We start from the raw sequence: 19,906 nt of genomic DNA, 5'->3' as shown, positions 1-19,906 counted from the left end.
AATGGCTGAATAGTGTTTATTCAGCCATTTAATTGAATGGCTGGGTTTGAAGGATATCCTACTCACTAACATTAAACAAATTGAAATTTATCATTGAATTACACTATCCCATAGGATGTACGATGGAATGGAATTGCAAATTTGGGACAAAAACGCGATTGATAGTGGTTTAGTTGTACCATACAATTTTAATTTTGCAATCAGCACTGAATAATTTACCGAATCAAAAGCCTTTTCTAAAATCAGTATATATATAACATCAGTTTGTTTACCAGATTCCATAGAAGTTACTAGGAAATTATAGAAACAAAGTAAATTAGTTTCTACTGAACGCCCCCCCCCCCCCTAAAACCATGTTGGTTGTTATCAATTATGTTTTTAAATGTAAATGTTAAAGGCGGTACAATTAATTTATATCGTTAAAGCTGATAGAATTAAGTGAATGAACCTTATTAACTGTTATAAATAAAAGTAAAAATTTAACTTTATTTATACATGTTTATGTACAAAAGTTTTTTTTGAACTTTTACGTCTATTGATGAAAGTTATTTTTTTAAAACTTTTTTGTGAACATTCCCGTCGAATGAAATGTACTAGTATGTGTTGTTTGGTATACGAATAATTATTGTGTATAATTTTTTTCGTTCCTTTTAAATAATAACTTCCATTTTACACCTATACACTTTGCAATACGCACTAAAAATATAAATAGGTAATACCTTCATGCGTTTAAAAAGTAAACAAAGATAATAGGTAAACAGTTTTTCTAGAGATAATAAAATATCGGTTTTTTTTTTGTGGCGAAAAATATACATTGTGACTTTTTGTCCGACTTTCAAAATGCCACCTGGAAATAATTTTTAATAAAAACGTTATAAAAACAGCCTCGTTTGAGTCGTTGGCACATTAATGAATAAAATGTGAAATAATTACTCCTTAATAATATGTCATACTGGCAGCAAATTGTGCCAGTCAATAACTTAGAAGATATTAGAATTTTTTTAATTATTTTTTTTTTTTATAATGTTATTGTTATTAGTTGGGACAAATTTAATATATTTGTTTTAATTATAACTCCGTCCCTTGTATGTTAAAATCTTATAAACATGAGTTTATAAGTTTTGACAATTTTATAAGTTATGACGGGAGGGGAAGGCGGTTGATAAAAACATATCTACTCTTTACCCTTCCTCTCGTCCTGAGTTTTAAACTTGAATAACTTGAACACTAAATATCCAAAACTGGTTGTCGACCGGTCAAAATGTTCAGCAAATTTTTCTTGATTTAAAAAGTTAATAAAATGTATACGTTACCATTTAAAATTCTCAAGTTCATACGGTTTTAACGTATAAGGGATGGGGTTGTATTTTTCAAAAATTTATTAAATTTGTCCAACTGATAACTATAAAATTATAAAAAAAAATAATTAAATAAATTTTAATATCTTCTAAGTTATTGACTGGTCCATAGCTGTTAACCAATCACCCGGTATACACATATTATGGTTAGTGTTGACATTACTAAGAGGCAGTTTTTGTTAAGAGTGACGTTTTGTCGGGCGACGTTTTGTCGTGTTTTCGTACCTACGCCTGTGGCAATTACCCGTTATCACACAAACACACAATATCACAAATCTGTCTCTCTAAAATTTCTGTGTAAACAAACCTAGAAATTTTGTTGTTGTTAATAATTGAGATTTCGTTTTGTACACTCTGAATTTCTGTGAATTATTACTAGTTAATATAGATTTAGCGCTATAGAAACAATTTGTTTTCATTGTTTTTGCTACGGGTCCGATTCGTGAAAATCTTTAGATTTCAATCATTATAACTTAGTTGAATTTTATGATGAGTAACCTAACGCATTGCGTCGTGTTTCGTTATTTCGTTTTAATTTGCAATTTACAATATTGAGTTTTGTCTTGCATGTAATTCATTTATTATAAGTTTTTAGTAGCAGCCCTTGACAGCGGTTTACGTTTCTACGTTGTGTGAGTACCTACCATTTTATATTTCTAATTTATTTACATTATTGCGGTGTTGTCTGTCTTCCATTGACTTAGAATTCTGTTTGTGAATAAATATAATCATAATCTATAGGTATGTGTTTGTTTATTACTTATTATTTACTCGGAGTTCGGTGAATGACACAGGATCAACGCCACTTTAAATTAATCTATTCGGCAAAATGGTCTATCGTCTAGATTTAATCTTTATCGTCTGTTTGGCCAATACAACGGCGCATCGATAACATGATGGCATCAACGTTATGTAACTTAAAGATTTTTCATAATAATCCTGGTTTTTTTTTAATTTGTAATATTATTTGTTGTTAAGATAGCTATCGTTTGTTAAATTATGCTGTCGGGTTATTAAGATTACTACAAAATAGAAAAATTAAAGGCGTAAGTGGTTGCACAATTATTATAGTTTGTAAATATGAACAATATTCATAAATTTACAAATGTTTTGCTTTAAACAAACGATACAAATAAGAAATATACTATAGACTCGTTTATTTAAATGTCATATTAATAGCAAGTTAGATTATGTATTTACGGGATTTTCAATGACAAATTGTATTTCATTCAACTTTTGCATCCAGGATATTCTTTTTCTTTTCACTGTTCAATTAAAACCATTTCTACTGTTCCGTTATACCTAATTTGTTATTTTTGAAAATGTAAAATTATTTTTTTAATTCCGAGTATTTTACTGAATGATTGAGTAACAATAACAAAATAAAATAATGTCAAAATGTTAGTTTCATGTGTTGGGTTCTTTTTTTTTAATTTTTCTTAATGGATGATTGTTAATATATAAGCCCAATGGCTTATAAGAGCTGCTAGGGTCAGATAGTAGTAATTAAATAAAATCCACTGGTTCTTAAAGCATTTTGACTGTTACACTAATCTTATAAGCTCTAATACTTACCTTAAGACACATTAAAATAACTAGTTGGTAAATAAGGAAAAACTTTGTAATATTTTAAATAATTTAAAATTGTATATACCTAAACTATTTGATATCAGGTGATGAGAAAGGGCGTTGTGATTAATTAGTTGTAGATTATTAGATTTGAACCATAGTTAATAATAGGCTTAGAATTTGTTTGGATTAGTATTCTTAGACCCAGGTAATGTTTCTGAAAACTTAAAACTTCATTTACGTATTAACAATTTCACACCTGAAAACAAATAACTATATACAAGCAAGGTACTTAGAACTACAATTTCATAATTTTTAATTTCATACATGATTTTTTTTCTCGTTAACCATTTGAGGTACAGTTTTATTTAAAATCAGGCAATTTGTTGTGTTTGATTGTAAACTTTTTATTTTACCTTGTCTTTTTAATAGAAAATTAATTGTATTTTGTATCTTATATATGTTTTAGGTAAGCTAATTTTACAATTAGTTAACAACCAGACACAGAAAAAGTATATCTATAATCTATATACAAGCAAAACAATTATGGAAGTTAATACGCAAGAACACTTTGAAAGAATGTATCAATTCTATAAGTAAGTCATTAATTGATTAGTTTTGTACAAGTATTATTTATTACCGTTTAACGTTTGTATTTTAATTGTGGCCTTTTATATAATATAGCAAAGTCCTGGGGTATAATTATGCACTTTTTACTTAATCATACAGGGTGATAATTTTTCTCGTGAACCACTCAATATTAGAATCAGTATTAAAACAAAACCAATATCACAAACTTATACCTGATAAAACCATTATTACATATTACGTACTATTGATTATTTTTTTGGTATCGGTCCAAATATCAGATTTTCCAAAAAAAAATAAACGATACCAATAAAGCAAGTACCACTAATATCGTCCGATATCTAGTATCAGTTCTAGCAGCAGCACACCCCTAGACATTTTATACAATGTGATCTTAATTTTTCATAATTTTTAAACTTTGTATTTTTGATACTAAAATAGTAACACATTAAATTTATTAACTTTTTAAACTAAGAATAACGTAATTAAGTTTTTGACTGGTCGTTAACCTGTTTTAAATTTATAAAAGTTTAAAAGTTAGGACAGGAAGGGAAGTGCGCGCAGATTAAAATAATACTACATTCCACCTTTCCTCCTGCCTTAATCTTTTAAACTCTGATAACTTCAACAGTAATTAATCCAAAACTGGTTATCGACCAGTCAAAAATGTAAGTACGTTATTCTTAATTTAAAACGTTAATGAAAAGTATGCGTTACCCTTTAAGCCTTTGAAAAGCTGTTATCAAAAAAAGTAAGTTTGGAGGGGGGTAAAATTATGGAAAAAAATATTAAATTTCTTATTATACCCTATGCGATATTGAGTGGTTCACGATTAAATGATCACCTTTATACATAAATATATAAAACTTTTTGGGGTAAATACTTTTGCTATTATTACATTAGATGAAACAATAATATTAAAAATGTACTTTATTTGTAAAAAAAAAAAAACAAATAATGTTACTAAATTTTAAAATCTTAAAAATTCAAATCCCTCATTTAAAAATGATGGATCATTTTTTTTTACATATTCAAAATATTTAAACGTATACTTTGGCTATTTCAAGAGCTTTGTCTAATTAAATTTTGTTTTTTTGGTTTACACTACGAAAAAACGAGAAAAAAATAGTTTTTTAAACACTATTATCGATATTTATTTAATTTTCATAATTATCAATAAAATATTTTTTTTGAGAAACAGTATTTTAAGATAATTTTTTTATTCCACATTTATGTATACTTATTGCATATTTTAATATTGCTTTTCAGAAAACGTTTTATTAAAATATGAATCTTGTAGTCATTTATAATTACTAATGCAAATAAATAAATTAATACTGATTTATTTTTATAGGCACAAAGAATTTTGTGATGTAACTTTGGTTACTGATGAAGGCTTAAAAATTGAAGCACACAGAAATATATTGGCTTCTGCGAGTCATGTGTTTTATAAGATGTTCAGCGGGCATTTTAAAGAGAAAAACGAAAATGAGATTCTTATAAAAGAAATAGATTCTACAATTTTAGAATTGGTGGTCGAATTTGCATATACTTATAAACTGGATGTTAAAGAAAACAATTGCGAGGTAGAAAACACGCAATAGGATGTACAGTTTATAAAATATATTGTTATAATTCTATTGTTATTTACCTAATAATATTATTTTTTTTTAGAAACTATTGATGGCTGCCGAAATGTATGATGTAAGTGGTATAAGAAAATTGTGTGGCGAATATATTAAAGAAAACATAAATCCTACAAATTGTGTGCGTTTTATGAAAAAGTCCAAATTAATATCAGACAAAAAGATTTACAATTTTTGTTGGTCATATTTTTTAAAATATTTCTAGTGAGTAATCTGGTGCGACATATGATCGCAACATTATTTAAATTATCAAATAATAAAAAAATATTTTTTTTAGTATAATTGTGACATTGGATCAAGCGTTAGAAACACTTTATGACTTTGAGTTTGATGATGTTGTCGAGTTTATTGCACGCGATGATTTAGTAATTGATTCTGAGGAAAAGGTATAATTATTGTAACTTAAAAAGGAATAAAAAAAATTACTCATTTGAATGTTGGTCCTATTACAATTATTTAATATTAAGTTAAGATTTTTTTTTTTATAGATATTTGATTTTATCATTAATTGGATACGATATAACACAGATGAACGTAATGGCTTTTTACCGAATTTTATGAAATATTTACGTTTACCTTCAATTTCAAAAAAAGGACTACAAAGGATTTATAATCATCCATTAGTGGGAAATAATACTAATGGTACGTATATACTGTTGATATTTCAATCGAGGGTGCATTCAATCTAAATTGTTGCCCTTTACTTGTACATACAATAGCGCCTATAGGTGAAATATATTGATGATGTGTCTTTTAAATAAATATTATTATTGTTATGCTTTATTAGTTATGAGAGGCATATTAGACAATATCACCAAAACTTACATCAAATCAAAACCGCCAGTTACTCTTGGAAGATGTACTCAAATTGAATCATCAAATGTATGTAGACATTTTAAAACTAAATTTTTACACGGTACAGGTACACAATAAGTGTACTAGTTTAGTGCTTATATCATCTGACATTTGTATATATGTGTATTCAGATTATTTTTGCAATTACCGGCGATTCAAACAGTGGCGGTTCCTCTGTAAAGTATATGGATATTAGAAACGATAGTGACTTGAGATGGAAATCAAGCGAGCATTTTTTTTTTTTGCCTCCCCGTAAAGACGCAACGATGGTAGTCACTGAAAACGGGATAATACTTGCCATTGGTGGTACAAACGAGTACCATGTTGATGTAAATCTTGTAGACGAGCTTGATCTTAAGTCAGAATCAAAACAATGGGTCTCTACAAGGCCATTGAACCGACCACGAAGAGCATTTGGTGTGTGTACTTACAAACAGTACATATATGTCGTAAGTATTAATTTGACTGTAGTTAACATAACAAATACACATTGTACACAAGAAAATATAAATATTTTTCATTCATATGATATAGGTTGGAGGCAGTGATTACTCGCATCGGAAAAGTTGGAATTCTGTAGAATACTATAATACAAATTCAAAAGTATGGACCGTAATTACTGAACCAATGCCCACTGCTCGATCCCAGTGCAGTGCTGCAGCATTTAATAATAAATTATATGTTGTAAGTAAACACAATATTCTTTTAACAAGCTATTATGGTTTGTAAGCATTTTAATCAAGTTTTATGGTTTTGTACGGTAGTTTGGTGGACGTAATGAACAAAGTGTTTCTAAACGTGGTTCTCTTGCAACTGTAGAATGCTATGATATTGAAAACAAACACTGGAAACAACTCAAACCAATGCCGAAGTGTAATTTGGGTATGAGTTTATCAAGAATAGCAAACGTCATTTATCTCATTGGTGGTAGTGCTGATGAATCATGTGTACAACGAGTTATTAAGTTCGATTTACAAAATTTCAAATTTGATGAAATGCCTAACATGACCATGGATTGTAAATTGGGTTGCGCAAGTATGTATTTATTGAATTGAGTATAAATTACATTTTTTTTTATTAATAAATATTATAAAACGCAGGTGTTGGTATCGTGAAAAACGACTTATACGTGTTCGTGAATAATGGAGGAGAAGTTCATTGTGAAAGATATGACAGAGAAAAAAATCAATGGCTATTGGTTGACAAGGCAGAAAACTTACTATACCCAACATATCAACCTATCATTACTTTTAATAATGTTACACTGAATTATTGTTATGGTATTCGCCTGTAATTCTACGTTTTTTATATTAATACCATTTTTTGAACTCAATTTAGAGTTAAACATATTAAATGACTTAAATTTTAATTAATTAAATTACTGTCTTAAAATTTACACAATTTGTTGTTAATAATTTATTTGTATTTGAGTTCAAATCTGATTTAGGATTCCTTATAGCATTAGTTGATCGATCGTTAGTGCGGACGACAGTTACGTTTAAACTGCTATGTCGATCATGAGTTTGACAGAGACTGGAATGATCGGTACCCAATTAGCAATTAATATCAATATCCACCATCAGATTATATCGTTATTATTATTTTGGAATTTTTTGTAGTTTCCGTTATAAAGGTAGTTGTGTTTATTAATATAGATTCAATAGCCTGAGTTCCTGATATTATTATCGTCAGTAGCATAATATCTATACAATCCACTACCTTTGATGAAGATCTGCGAGGGATTTTTACTCACAGACGTACCTAGTAATTTATTAACACTATAATATATTAGATTTTACTAACAATGTTGTAAAGAATACTGCTATAAGTACGTTGTCGAATCCTTTTTGAATATAGTAGTATAAATACATTAATTGTTGATGTGACCCACTGTTCTGGTTTCTTATATCCAACGTCCAGTGTTGTTCTTTAACTTAACTTTACATACATGTACTTGTTCACGGTCCAAACAAATAATAAAATATCAATAAAAAGTGACTCTAATGGTTGACACAAACTGTTACATCTACATTGTATAATATTACTTCAAAATATTGTAAACAAAATTAATTGATACTAATATGCTATCGTTTTTTTTTATGTTATATTGTATGTATGTACTTCAGCTGTTTATTATTAAAATGCAATTAAACTCATTGAAATGTTCAATTAGTCTTTAGTATTTAAATGGTTTTACGATTTTAGATAGACATGAAGATTGTATTGAACATTGTAAACTAATTTATCATTAGTACTATATGATTATTATTTTTTAATTCTCATTGAATCATTAAATTAACTCACCCTAGTGTGTCAAAGCATTAGGAAAATTAATAACTGTGACATAGAAACGAAAAATTGGTCGCATGACACTTTGAATCCCTCTAACGCGGCTATTGACTATTTTATTATACTTATGCTCCAAACTCACTGTATTGGTTTTTTTAAATTCCCATAAAACCTTTTGGATATTTTCTGTCCAATATTGTAATATCTTTACTATTGTGTTCAGTAATTGTATATTTATTTTCTATTTGTCTTGTGCTATTAAAACTATCTATTGAAATAAGAGAAAAAATGTACTTTGATAATATTGTGACGTTTAGTGTACTTGTTCAAATAGTCACCTATTGTATACGCAATTACATGTAAAAAAATATGCATCTAAAAACCGAAACAACATCATTTAATTTGATTTTAAAACTTTATTAATTGCTTCCCACAAGCTATTCTTAATTAGTTTACATATTTTCATCACTAATTTTAACACCGAAGACTTTATTTAAAAGCAATTTTAAATAAACATTAAATAAATAAATACATTAAAATAATTGTACGTTTTAAAAACATTTAATTAGGTTGAAAATTAACATTTGTCAATTTATCAAAGATTTAAATAATCATTTATTGTTCCATCGAATATTGCATTGTCTATAAGGCCTGTGTAGCTTATTACTGATGTCCTGAATTTATGGCAGATATCTTTCATTAATAATTTAAACTCGTTTTGATTTATCACATCTGAAACAAAAAAAACTTTCTTTAACTTAAAAACGAAAGATCAATTTATTTAAATTGTTATAATACAAACAGCAGTTAACACCGCACAACTGACTAAAAAATTTTAAATGCGAGGAATTTTTCACAACTACATTACCATTTCTATTTTACGTTAACTCCATAATATAAATAGTAGTGATGGGAATCCGAAAATCCGGATTTTTCAAAAAAACGCTTTTTAAGTCATTTGAAAATCATATAATTGTTAAATACTATTACAATATAAAGATGTGTATCTAAGTAAAATCTGTTGATAAAATTTTTAAAAAAAAACTCTTAACTTTGTCTATAAAATGCTTTCGGATTTCGGATTCCGGATTTCAACAAATCCGAAATTCAAAAGCAGTTTATCTCTTTGGTGTTATGTTTTATTTTCACATATTTATCAAAAAAATGTTACTTAGATATAGAGCTTTATATTGTAAAATTATTTAACACTTATATGATTTTTAAGTAGCTTAAATAGCGTTTTTTTTGTGAAAATCCGGATTTTCCGATTCCCATCACTAATAAATAGTTTCTTAAAAATTATAATGTTTAATGATAAATGAAGTAAAATAATTGTTTACTTGAAAATGACACGTTGTCACCAAATTGTTTATGTATCACACTCAGCACTTCAGCTCTGCTATTTGTAACATTGCTCACATAATTCACAAACTGTGCCAAAGTAATGCCATTTCGTTGAACTACATTAGTTTGGCGTTTATTGATATCTTCTAAAATCCTTCCAAAAGTGCGATCTATGGCCTGAAATTTAATTACACATAATATCATTACACGTCGTTACACATGAAAAACTGATGATACAATTTAAATTCGTTTAAACTAGAGATCAACATAAATCGAACAATCATTGACGTGATAAACTTGACAGAAAACTGAATAATTCCAATAAATGTATAGTTAAATAAATTCACGAAAAAAGTTATTGACTGGTCCATAGTTAACCAATCGCCCGGTACATACTATTTTTTATTTTTTGACAAACTTTAAAAATAATTAGTTACTTTTAAGGTACAATTATATTTAACAGATTTAACAATAGTGGAATACCGTAGGTACACGTTAAACGTTTAGTTTACTGTACGCAATGTAATACAAATGATTTGCAAAATATGTATAAGTAATAATAATTGTAGCTATAGCCCTCCCGGTCGAATAAGCCATACGAATATTATTACTATTAGTAATTGTTGGAAAAAAACTATATTTACGTCATCTATGATATCGCTGTAAACCGATGGAGAATAAATTGTCAGACATAATAAAATAAAATATTTTATATTCATCATTGTATTAATATGTTTTCGCTTTGAATAAGGCTACCGACTTTATCTGAAATCTACTACACAATGATTCTTATGCTCAATAACAGGCAGTTGTATAGTAAAGAGTTTTGGATCAAACAATTTTTTTTTTTTAATATTAATATACGTCAAAGAAATTCACACTACAGTTCACTGCACGAACGCAAAAAATTCTACCAAAGAGTAGACTATTTGTTTAACATGACATGACTGTGTGGTTGATTCTATAGAAAATTTTTAGCACAACACTTTTTATTTTTCATGTCCCTTGCGCACGTAACACGCATGTATATGAATAAAAAGTGTTTTTTACCCGTACAATGACTTGTTATTCTGGCTTTTTTCATCGGCGCAGAGTAAATGGCAATATTGTATTTTGTACCTACCAATCTAACGTAGGCCCATGCCATTTGGTTTTGCGATGAGCTGTTTTTCTTTCGGATGTTTGCCACCGAGCCACCCAAAATCGTAACGACAGAAAATATCACATAGAAAATTGTTTTGAAAAATAAAACAGTGTAATTTTTTTTACACAGCATATACAGGGTGATTCTTTTATCATGAACCACTCAGTATCTCATAGGGTTTAATAAGAAATTCAAATTTATTTTTTCATATTGTTTTTATACAATGTGATCTCAATTTTTCACAACTATTTTTGTTTTTAATATTGAACAAATTGCAAATTTTATTTGTTTAATTACAAGAAACTGACATTTGTTTTAATGAAATCGGGCTTCCTGTATAACATAATAAACTAGCCGAAGAACTCGAATCTCTTTACAGAATTGAAGTTGGACCATTCTATGTACCTAGTCGACATTTTGTCTGCATTTTTGGTCTAAATAAAACCCAAATGGCCTTTACTCATGAAAAAAATTATTTTAAAAACAATACCTCGAATCTTATACAAATTAACCGGTAAAAGTATTGGAATGGTCGAAATTTATTTTAACCTCTTTTTTCTTAAATATTGCCTCTCAAAACTCCTTAAAATCAGACCACGTGCAATTCCTTTTGTGCTCAAGTACCACTTTTGACTTTAAGTTTACACAAATTCAATTTTTTTTTTTTTTACTTAAGTTTTTTCTGGCTGATTAAAATCGAGAACTGATATTAAATTGGTAATTGTTATACCTCAGTATGAAAGTAAAACACAATTAGATTAATGTAAAGTTGTGCCGGTGGTAGCACTCGCGTATGGTGGACAATCTCCACCATATATATTTATATAAACTGCTGATGAGTTAACCCAATTTATCTAACTAATTTATTTAAAGTCTTTCATCAAACGCTTTACGGTTATTGTAGAAATTAAATTGTTTTTTTCAATATCTCAAAAGGCTCCGGATCTTTTGATTGACATTATAAACTTTAAAGTTCAGTCAAATTCGCTTTTACCAAAAAAATAGCTTAACAAGCATAACTAAACAAATTAATATAGAGGTTGCTGTAAGAGATTCCAAAATCACCCCTCCCTAAATCCCGTTACCCAAGGGCGGAAAAATCACAATGAAATATCATTGTATGGTAAAAAATGATTCACACAGGTTAGGTTTTATCATAACTTTAAAAAAGTCGTCAACAAGTCGTGTTGGCCAGTCTTTTGGCTTTGTGTAATATTTTCAACACAAACGAGCACTGCGTTTCATTTACGCAAACAGTGCAAAATTTTTAACGCACATCGAATCACGCAAGTGTTTTTCTAAAGTAAAAGAATTATGTTTTCGAGTAAACGCTTAGGCAAGAATAATTTAATAAAAAAAAAAACCACTACGCAAGGATGAAGTGAAACTTCTTTCAGAGTCATTCGACTGATACGTCAAACTAGCGATATCATGTTATTGGCCAGACTGTAATTTTCAATCGCATATAATGAATTCCAATAAGAGTTTCCAAAAAGATTATTCAATTTTTTATTGCATCGGGTAATCTGGTAAAAATGTCTTATGTGTGTTTTGTTATTCCATTCTTTATACCACGGAGTTCATTAAAAACATGTTGACAATACAAGGGGTATTATTATTTGAACAATTTAATCTAATTAAATTTAAAAAATGCAATTGACCACCAATTATTTGAATAAAAATCCACCGTCAGTTGTTCCCACACGTTAGCCGAACTCAATAAACATTAAAATTACAATTGAAAACGCGATTTCTATACATATATATATATACGATGGCCTTAGTTTGTCAGTGATTAAAGTATACTTATCATGCGAGTCTTCTTTTTTTTTTTTTGCGATTCAGCTGCTACGGCTGACGATACACAAATACAAATTTATACGTCTCGGGACAAAATATATATTATAGGCAAATTGTGAAATGTAGTACCTTCCTTTTCTTTTTTTATGTAATTCACTAAAAGTTTTAAAAATAAATCATTAAAAAGCTCTCTTTATTGTAATTTAATACACAAAAAAAAAAAAATAATAATAATAAAGGAAATAAGTAAAAAAATTCAAAATTATGGAAAAATGCAAAAAAATTCAAAATCTTCATTAGCGGCTACAATTTATTACCTAATTTGATCATCTCCAGAAAATATTTATGTCAACTGATTGTATAACACGCAGAACATTGTTGTGTCGCTTTAACAATAATTAAATATAATATCTAGTATGGATAACTATTGACTTGGAATAACAGTTTCTGAAAAACCCTTAAACTATCCTTATTAGCGTCATGCTGGTTAAATTTGATTTGCCAATTTTTTTATAACATCCTCACTCGCTACATTAATATAATATTAAGTTATAATTTAAATTTTTATGATAACTAGTGCCGTCGTTTGGGTAACGGTGGAGTGGGCATAGACAGCTATTACCTACAATTCTGGTGTCTGGCTGAGATTTAACTAAGTAGCTTAAAATTAAAACAACAAGCAGATGCTTGTAGCAAAAATAATTGCAAAGTATCAAAATTAATCATTTGTGAGCAGGTTTTTGATCGTTAAATTGAACTTTCTCGAAAACATGATTCGTACTAGTTGTATGCAATAATTATGGGCTAATTTTAAGTACATTATTGCCTTCACAGTGCTTTTATCAATACCCATTTCATATTTGTACTAAGCAAAATATACTATCGGCGGCAATGTCACATTAACAATTTTATGCCTTTTTTTTAATGAAAATTATTTTATCGACCACCAATTGTTTTCGTCTTAACCTCTTCCGTTTATCTTTCCTTTAATCCTAATCATTTTTATTACAATTTTCGCTGTTTAAATACTATTTTAAAACACTATCGACATTTCAAAATTAACAGTATTTGCTTCGTTTGATTGCCTAACCGCAAAAAACTTCATCACACATCCTGATTCAAGACACAGTGATAGCTTTTATAAATTGTTTTTCCAATATGTACCTACTGATTTCAGTTGCAATGAGTAAGGGTGAATCAACAGTAAACAGCTGGTATCTCAAAAATATTTTTGCATTATGGTGTAGGTTTTTTTTTCGTCTGTATAGACTGCTACTTTTTTAGGGGTGCAAAGTGTTTTTAGCCGTAATTATAAGGTATCATTAGTTGAAAACATTTTTCAGGAGTCAGAACTCATAATTAGTCATGTATCCATAACAAATTAGACGAATAAAAACATTCGGGAGTACATTTTTTTTTTTTAATTGCCGGAAAACTGTTTTTTGCAGATGTTAAATGTTTAAAAAAAAATTATCAAATCATGCCAATATTTTTAATGGATACTATTTAGAGTGGCCCCGGTAAGTTTTGAGCGCACAAGCATAAGTTTTAGGTTTTAATGACAATTTTTAGAAGTGATGTTATCACATTCAGTCAGTTCGGTCCAACTTAAGTGCCGACCCCAATTTTAATGGCTCTTTAGGTAACTATTTGTTTTACGGACTATCACAGGCAGTAGTCGTACATTAATGCAATACAAAAAAAATGTACTCAGACATTCTCATGTGGGCACAAGTGCCGAAATTTTATGTTTTTTTTTGAAAATATTTTCAATTTATTATAACCTTAGCGTTTCCAATATAAAATGTGTTGTCAACAAAATCGCACACGGAAAAACCGAAATGTTGACAACCCCCCACCCCCTTCCTAGAAAGGTTGACATATTTTTAAGATTTAAGAACTGATAATTAGTCTGAAGATAGGTCTAACAAACAACATAAAACATCAGTGTAGTGTATTTATGAATAGGACTCGTTTACTTTTTTGTTTTTTAATTCTGTAATTCGATTTAAAGTTTTTTTTTTTTTTGTAGATCAAAGTAGGACAACGAATGATAACGAAATTTTGGTTATATATTTTATTAATTAACATATCCGTCTTAAGTAAGACGAGTCCAATCATAGTGATCTTGTCGATGATAAAGAATATCGTCAGTCGTATGCTGTCAAAATAATATTTATCGAAAAACAGTAAACTCAGACTCGCATTTTGGTCATACAATTGTAATTACAGCTATACGTTTTTGGGTAAAATTTTGAAAACGTTTACTCGTTGTTTGCTAATATACCATCTAGTACGTAGCAGCAATGTGTATAACGTTTTTTTTTCTCATTTAATATTATTTGTATATCAAACAGTTATGAAAATTGTGGCCTAAAATGAAACCACCGATTTGTTGAAAATTTACCACGAATAGCAAAATTTAAAAATTGATAGATCTATTTTATAACTTCGATGTGGAGCAGCGATGCTATTGGTTTTTGCAATGATGTGAGCTCTTTTTTTGTGTCTGTATATGCGTTGTAACTTTTTTAATATTGGACCAATTCGCTATAAATCACAAAATGTATCTACTTGGTATTGAGTGGGATCGATTTGAAATTAAAGTTTCAACATTTGGTTACATAGAGATGCGAAAAAGTATAATATCACATGTGTTTTGCGTATATTTGATTAAGCCAAGGTTAGACGACAAAAAGTGTTAACACCAACGGTAAAAAATTATATGACAAAGGTAATGTTTTTTTTTGTGCTTATTGTCTTTTTGGAGAATATAAAATAAAGTCAAGTAATAGTTTAAAATATTCAAATCAATGTAAATCTGTGATAAAGGTAGATTTCCAGATGATTTTTGGGACTAGGGTAAAATGAGAAACAAGCGGTTTTGGCTGATTAGACTAAAGTTGCTCTAGAGAGAAATATAAAAAAATATCGTATACAAAAATAAGCACCTAACTGGTTGAGGGTTTATGTTATATTTTGCAATAGCTATAAAGAAGTTTTTTTAGGAAAATTAGGTACCAAAAACACATGATTACATATATATGTTGATTAAAATATTTTTATTGTGTTATTAATTATTATGACATTACATTGTTATTAAAAATAAAACTATTATAATTTTATGTTTATTTAAAATTCAAAAATATGTATTATATTATTCGACAATTGTAATTATAATATTTTATTCATGCTTTGTAGAATAATAAGTTTTATTTTCTTTTTTTCCCAAAATGTATCATCCTCTATTAGCTTTTATAGTTCCAAATTTCATTTTAGATACTTCGAAATAAATTCGTCTTCCGTATCTATTATTACTGCTTATATCCTTATCTAGTAGCTTATTGATAATATCAACGTAGGCCCAATCATCGTAACTAATAGGCAAGTAAAATAAAATAGTTATACATTTTTTTTTTAAATATCAGAGCAGAACAAAAAATATATATATATATTTCCCTATAGGAGATACCTATAGGGTTTAGCACAGCCAATCTTTCACTTGAGGTAATGTCAACAATTAAAAAAGTGTCCCCCTTTTCCATAAATTAATAAAAAATATCCTAATTATCAGCGATGGAAAACGGTAACCAGCTTAACACTATTGTATTTGTTAAAACCCCCACAAAAGTTTATTACAATTATTTGTAGTATGATAGTCTGGTAGCCTAACTGATTTTGACCTTGTAAAAATACAAGTCGAAAGTGTTTTTTTCAAGTAAAGCGTTGATAACAATATGAATACTCACCTTTCATTTATAACAAACAACGGAGCTGTAAAGCATAAACGTTTTTAATGAAATACAATATATATATATATATATATTATATAAAACATTTTACATAATTTTAAAATATCTGTGTTTAAATATTCTGCCATAGGAGTAGCAAATCGTGGGCACCCCATTCCCCTCTCTCTGCGCTAATTAAATTTAGGTTAAAATTACAGCTTTAACTAAAAGTTTAATTTAAAAAAAAAAAACCAAACACAGCTAAGAAGTATTTATTTGAAATAACCGATTTGTTCATTTAGCAAGTCTATGAATATTATTATCATAGATTTTGTTGGGAATGTTTATTTAAAAGGTAAATAATATACTTTCAGTAATAATAATTTCTAAAAAAAACTATGACCTCCCTGATCCTAGTATAAGCCATCACCCCTATGCCCCAACTCAAGTATATATAAATATACACCCTTGATTTGGATGTTTACCTGCGATGAAAATACTTAATAATACAATTTTACCTGAAACTAAATTAAAAAAGTTCATATTTACTTTTATCACTTTCTGGATTTACGCCATCTGCAAGAAAAGTAATATATAATAACATTTTATCCGAGAACCCGTATTATTATATTATTACCTGTTTCTACAAACTTTATAAAACCCTTCTCTGGAATGAAAAAAAAAAATTAACAAACTAATTAATTATGTGATTACCGACCGACTACAATACTAGTTAGTATTAAAAGATTGGGTAAGATTCTTGTTTGATTTCGATTAAAAAAAAAACAATAGACTCTAATTTTAACCATTAAATAACTGTTTTAAAACAAATTAAATGAATGTCTCAGTCAAATTTGAAAAAAATGTTTTATGCCCCATAAATTATAGGGAATAATGAGGTGGATTTGAATATTTTTCATAATTTTATTTTATGGCAAATTTAAAGTTTGAGCATTCCGCCCAGTAGTTAATTGGTCTATACACTTTATAACACTATTCCTAACCTAGCCAATTAAGTAATATATAATGTATACATTTTTAAACAAATCTTTGTTTTTATTCAAATCTACTTCATCTCTATATAGTACATTTAAATCTAATAAGGGTAGATTGTGCAATACAGTTCATTTATTTTATATAAAACTATTTTCATTTATTTAATGCAAATATAAAACTTAAAAATTATAATATACAATATTTATAAGGCGTATTTGGGTTTTAAGCAAATTGTCTTGAAATTTAAGCAATTTTTAACACTTAACTTAGTGAGGAACATTTCATTAATTTGGTTTTTTGGTTCTTAACTCTTTACTACACTATTATATAATCTTAATTTTAAATAAGACTTAGAAAATAAGTAATTTAAGAATAAAATAAAAAAAATATACGCCATGGTCTCAAATTCAAATTTATCCCATTTCAACATTTTTATTATTTTGTATTATATCAGGTAAAATAATCATAATAAACCAACGTTAGGGAGATCATTAATATAATGCAATAATTATATATTCTATTAATTATTTATTCATTATATTTTATTTATTTTGTGAAATACGTTGATTGAAAACACCATTTTGGATATGTATAATTATTTTCTACTTGTGATCAAAAAGGTTGCAAGTAAAACAATTCTTATGAAATAAAAAATAAATAAATAAAACACTCGATTCTTTCACTATTGTTTATTCTAGTATAATATAGGTACACTATATATCGTATGATCATTTATTACTATTTTTTTCTAACGATAGTGTGGTAACTTTATTAATTTATATTCAGTCTTTAAATTCTGATCTAGTATCACTTTGGTGTTAAGAACATAACACTTATTATTCTGCCTAAAAATCTGTTTGTATTAGTTAAGGCATTTTTTAAATTTGAAAAAAAATAACATGAGGTTATTAAACTATTAAAATGACATTAAAAAATAACCACACACACCCGTTTTTTAAGTATGACGACTTTTAAATGGATTTTTAGTTTATATTAATCCCAACAAAAACGCTTCGTTAACTCGATGTAAATGGTCGCTAAGTAAAAAAAAAAGTGTTTCAACATAAGCTATAAAATACAGGAACTAATTAAATACTACAATAAAACGTGTCTCCATACTAAACCAGTCATGAAAAAATCGTAATTAGTTTACTTGGCCGCAAGTCTAAGTATGGTTTCCTACTACTTGTTATAATAGGAATATAGTAAGAAAACTATAGCAGAAAAGCAAACTTCTACTTCTGGCCCGAGTAAACTAATATTCGATTTTTTCATGTCTGGTTTAATTTGTTGGCAGATTTTATTTGTTGACAACGTGGGTTTTTTAAAAATTTTTTTTAGAAAATGTGGTTTTAAAAAAAATTGTAGTAATTATTTTTTACTCGATAAATTACATGTACGATATTATATAGACCCAACCAAAAAACAAGTCTTAATTTCGGCTGTGATTCTTGTTATAATAGTATAAAATTTACATAATATTATGAATATAGTTAAAATAAATATGCTTTTCTAAAAAAATATTTTTTTTTTTTAAAAAAAACCGTGCAAATGTCCCACGATTTTATTTTAAGACAAAGATTAAAGATGGTTAATATTATTTAAAATGGTAATTATTTTCGGGTGTTTTCAAAGTAATTGACGTTTTAATAAATGTGGTACAATTGATTGGCAAATTGTATAAAAATTATTTTTTTTTAGTTGATATTTAGTTCAAATTTTTTTTAAAATTTTTTACCATGTTTTAGAACAGTATGTGTTTTTTCTAAAAAAAATTACATTTACTATATTATATAGACCCCACTATAAATCAAGTTTTAGGTTCGCCTATGATTATAATCATAATAGTATAACGTTTACATAATATTACGAGTATAGTTAAGATAAAAAAAATTATAATTACTGTCAGTGAATTTATAGACAGCCATGGCATCCACTTTGAATAAATCTGGCGAAAATGTGATAGCTGCTTAGATAAATCATAGATTGAGTTAGTACATATAAATACAATATGGATTATGGTATAAAAATAAATTATATATAAAATTATACGTACTATCGTCGTCGCCTGCAAACGTAAAGACAACAAAGACAAATAAAACAATAAAGTAACTGATGTTTGCCATTATAATGCGAATGAGAGAGTGTATTGCGGTAAACGAGAATGTTAAACGTTAAGAACAACCGTAGGAATGCGAGTGAATTTAACGATTGAAGATCCGAGTTACTTCGATGTGGACCCGTTAACAAAAAAAATACAGAAACTACACCTGATCATACAGAGTAAACAACAATAATTTAAAATATACCAACACAAATGTGTAATGCGTCTCAAAGATTTAGGAGGGCCCTCGGTTTTTTATTTGCAGAGAATAGGCCAGAAAAACGAAAAACATGTTGTAAAACGTTCAAATTGAATAAATATTGTTCACTGTTGATTCAGCCAAAAAATGTCCCACTTTTATTATTAATATTAGTATTCAGACCTCCTAAAACTTCCTAAAACTTTGCTCGAGCAAGATAAATATAGACAAAAGTTTCCATTCCTTCTAGGTGATAGGGTTTTGAAATAGGAATTAGGATAGA

The 19,906-nt window shown here is 27.9% G+C and overlaps 2 protein-coding genes across 5 annotated transcripts; one reads left to right on the top strand and one right to left on the bottom strand.

Annotated features, from left to right (window-relative positions):
- The first annotated feature begins 1,694 nt into the window (after positions 1–1,694).
- Positions 1,695–7,956, top strand: LOC126844060 (kelch-like protein 5). 4 transcript variants are annotated; one of them, XM_050581915.1, is made up of 13 exons: positions 1,695–1,990; positions 2,100–2,270; positions 2,341–2,404; positions 3,397–3,523; positions 4,870–5,101; positions 5,190–5,365; positions 5,439–5,547; positions 5,650–5,803; positions 5,949–6,043; positions 6,148–6,465; positions 6,551–6,700; positions 6,781–7,051; positions 7,117–7,956. In XM_050581915.1, the coding sequence occupies exons 4-13, from the start codon at positions 3,474–3,476 to the stop codon at positions 7,308–7,310; spliced, it is 1,749 nt and encodes a 582-aa protein (XP_050437872.1). In that variant the 5' UTR covers positions 1,695–1,990; positions 2,100–2,270; positions 2,341–2,404; positions 3,397–3,473; the 3' UTR covers positions 7,311–7,956. The 4 variants fall into 4 exon arrangements, with proteins under 4 accessions (XP_050437872.1, XP_050437870.1, XP_050437869.1 ...); XM_050581913.1 differs by having other exon boundaries at positions 2,337–2,404; XM_050581912.1 differs by lacking the exons at positions 2,100–2,270; positions 2,341–2,404.
- Positions 7,957–15,787: 7,831 nt separating this feature from the next.
- On the bottom strand, positions 15,788–19,542 carry LOC126844071 (uncharacterized). The gene is made up of 6 exons (XM_050581927.1): positions 19,377–19,542; positions 19,224–19,286; positions 16,962–16,991; positions 16,874–16,900; positions 16,343–16,367; positions 15,788–15,970 (listed from the first exon to the last, which is right to left on the bottom strand). Exons 1-6 carry the CDS (start codon positions 19,444–19,446, stop codon positions 15,832–15,834), a joined length of 354 nt encoding a protein of 117 aa, XP_050437884.1. The 5' UTR covers positions 19,447–19,542; the 3' UTR covers positions 15,788–15,831.
- Between the last annotated feature and the right edge of the window lie 364 nt (positions 19,543–19,906).

The sequence above is a fragment of the Adelges cooleyi genome, unplaced genomic scaffold, assembly GCF_023614345.1.
Source record: "Adelges cooleyi isolate 19-005CV unplaced genomic scaffold, UGA_ACOO_1.1 ACOO_flye_CR_arks_rails_tigmint_CR_PRNA_61, whole genome shotgun sequence".
Classification (NCBI taxonomy): Eukaryota; Metazoa; Arthropoda; class Insecta; order Hemiptera; family Adelgidae; genus Adelges; species Adelges cooleyi.
Note: the sequence above shows the minus strand (reverse complement) of the source record. Positions and strands in the feature narration are given on the sequence as shown.

What these genes read in the sequence shown, in the direction of transcription:
- LOC126844060 (XM_050581912.1), top strand. Translation starts at nt 3,474, where the DNA reads ATGGAAGTTAATACGCAAGAACACTTTGAAAGAATGTATCAATTCTAT. An exon ending in ACAAACAGTACATATATGTC is followed by an intron (nt 6,466 to 6,550) that starts GTAAGTATTAAT and finishes CATATGATATAG; the next exon opens with GTTGGAGGCAGTGATTACTC. An exon ending in TTGTAAATTGGGTTGCGCAA is followed by an intron (nt 7,052 to 7,116) that starts GTATGTATTTAT and finishes TATAAAACGCAG; the next exon opens with GTGTTGGTATCGTGAAAAAC.
- LOC126844071 (XM_050581927.1), bottom strand. Translation starts at nt 19,446, where the DNA reads ATGGCAAACATCAGTTACTTTATTGTTTTATTTGTCTTTGTTGTCTTT. An exon ending in GTTTGCAGGCGACGACGATA is followed by an intron (nt 19,287 to 19,376) that starts GTACGTATAATT and finishes TTATCTAAGCAG; the next exon opens with CTATCACATTTTCGCCAGAT. An exon ending in AAATCCAGAAAGTGATAAAA is followed by an intron (nt 16,368 to 16,873) that starts GTAAATATGAAC and finishes TATGCTTTACAG; the next exon opens with CTCCGTTGTTTGTTATAAAT.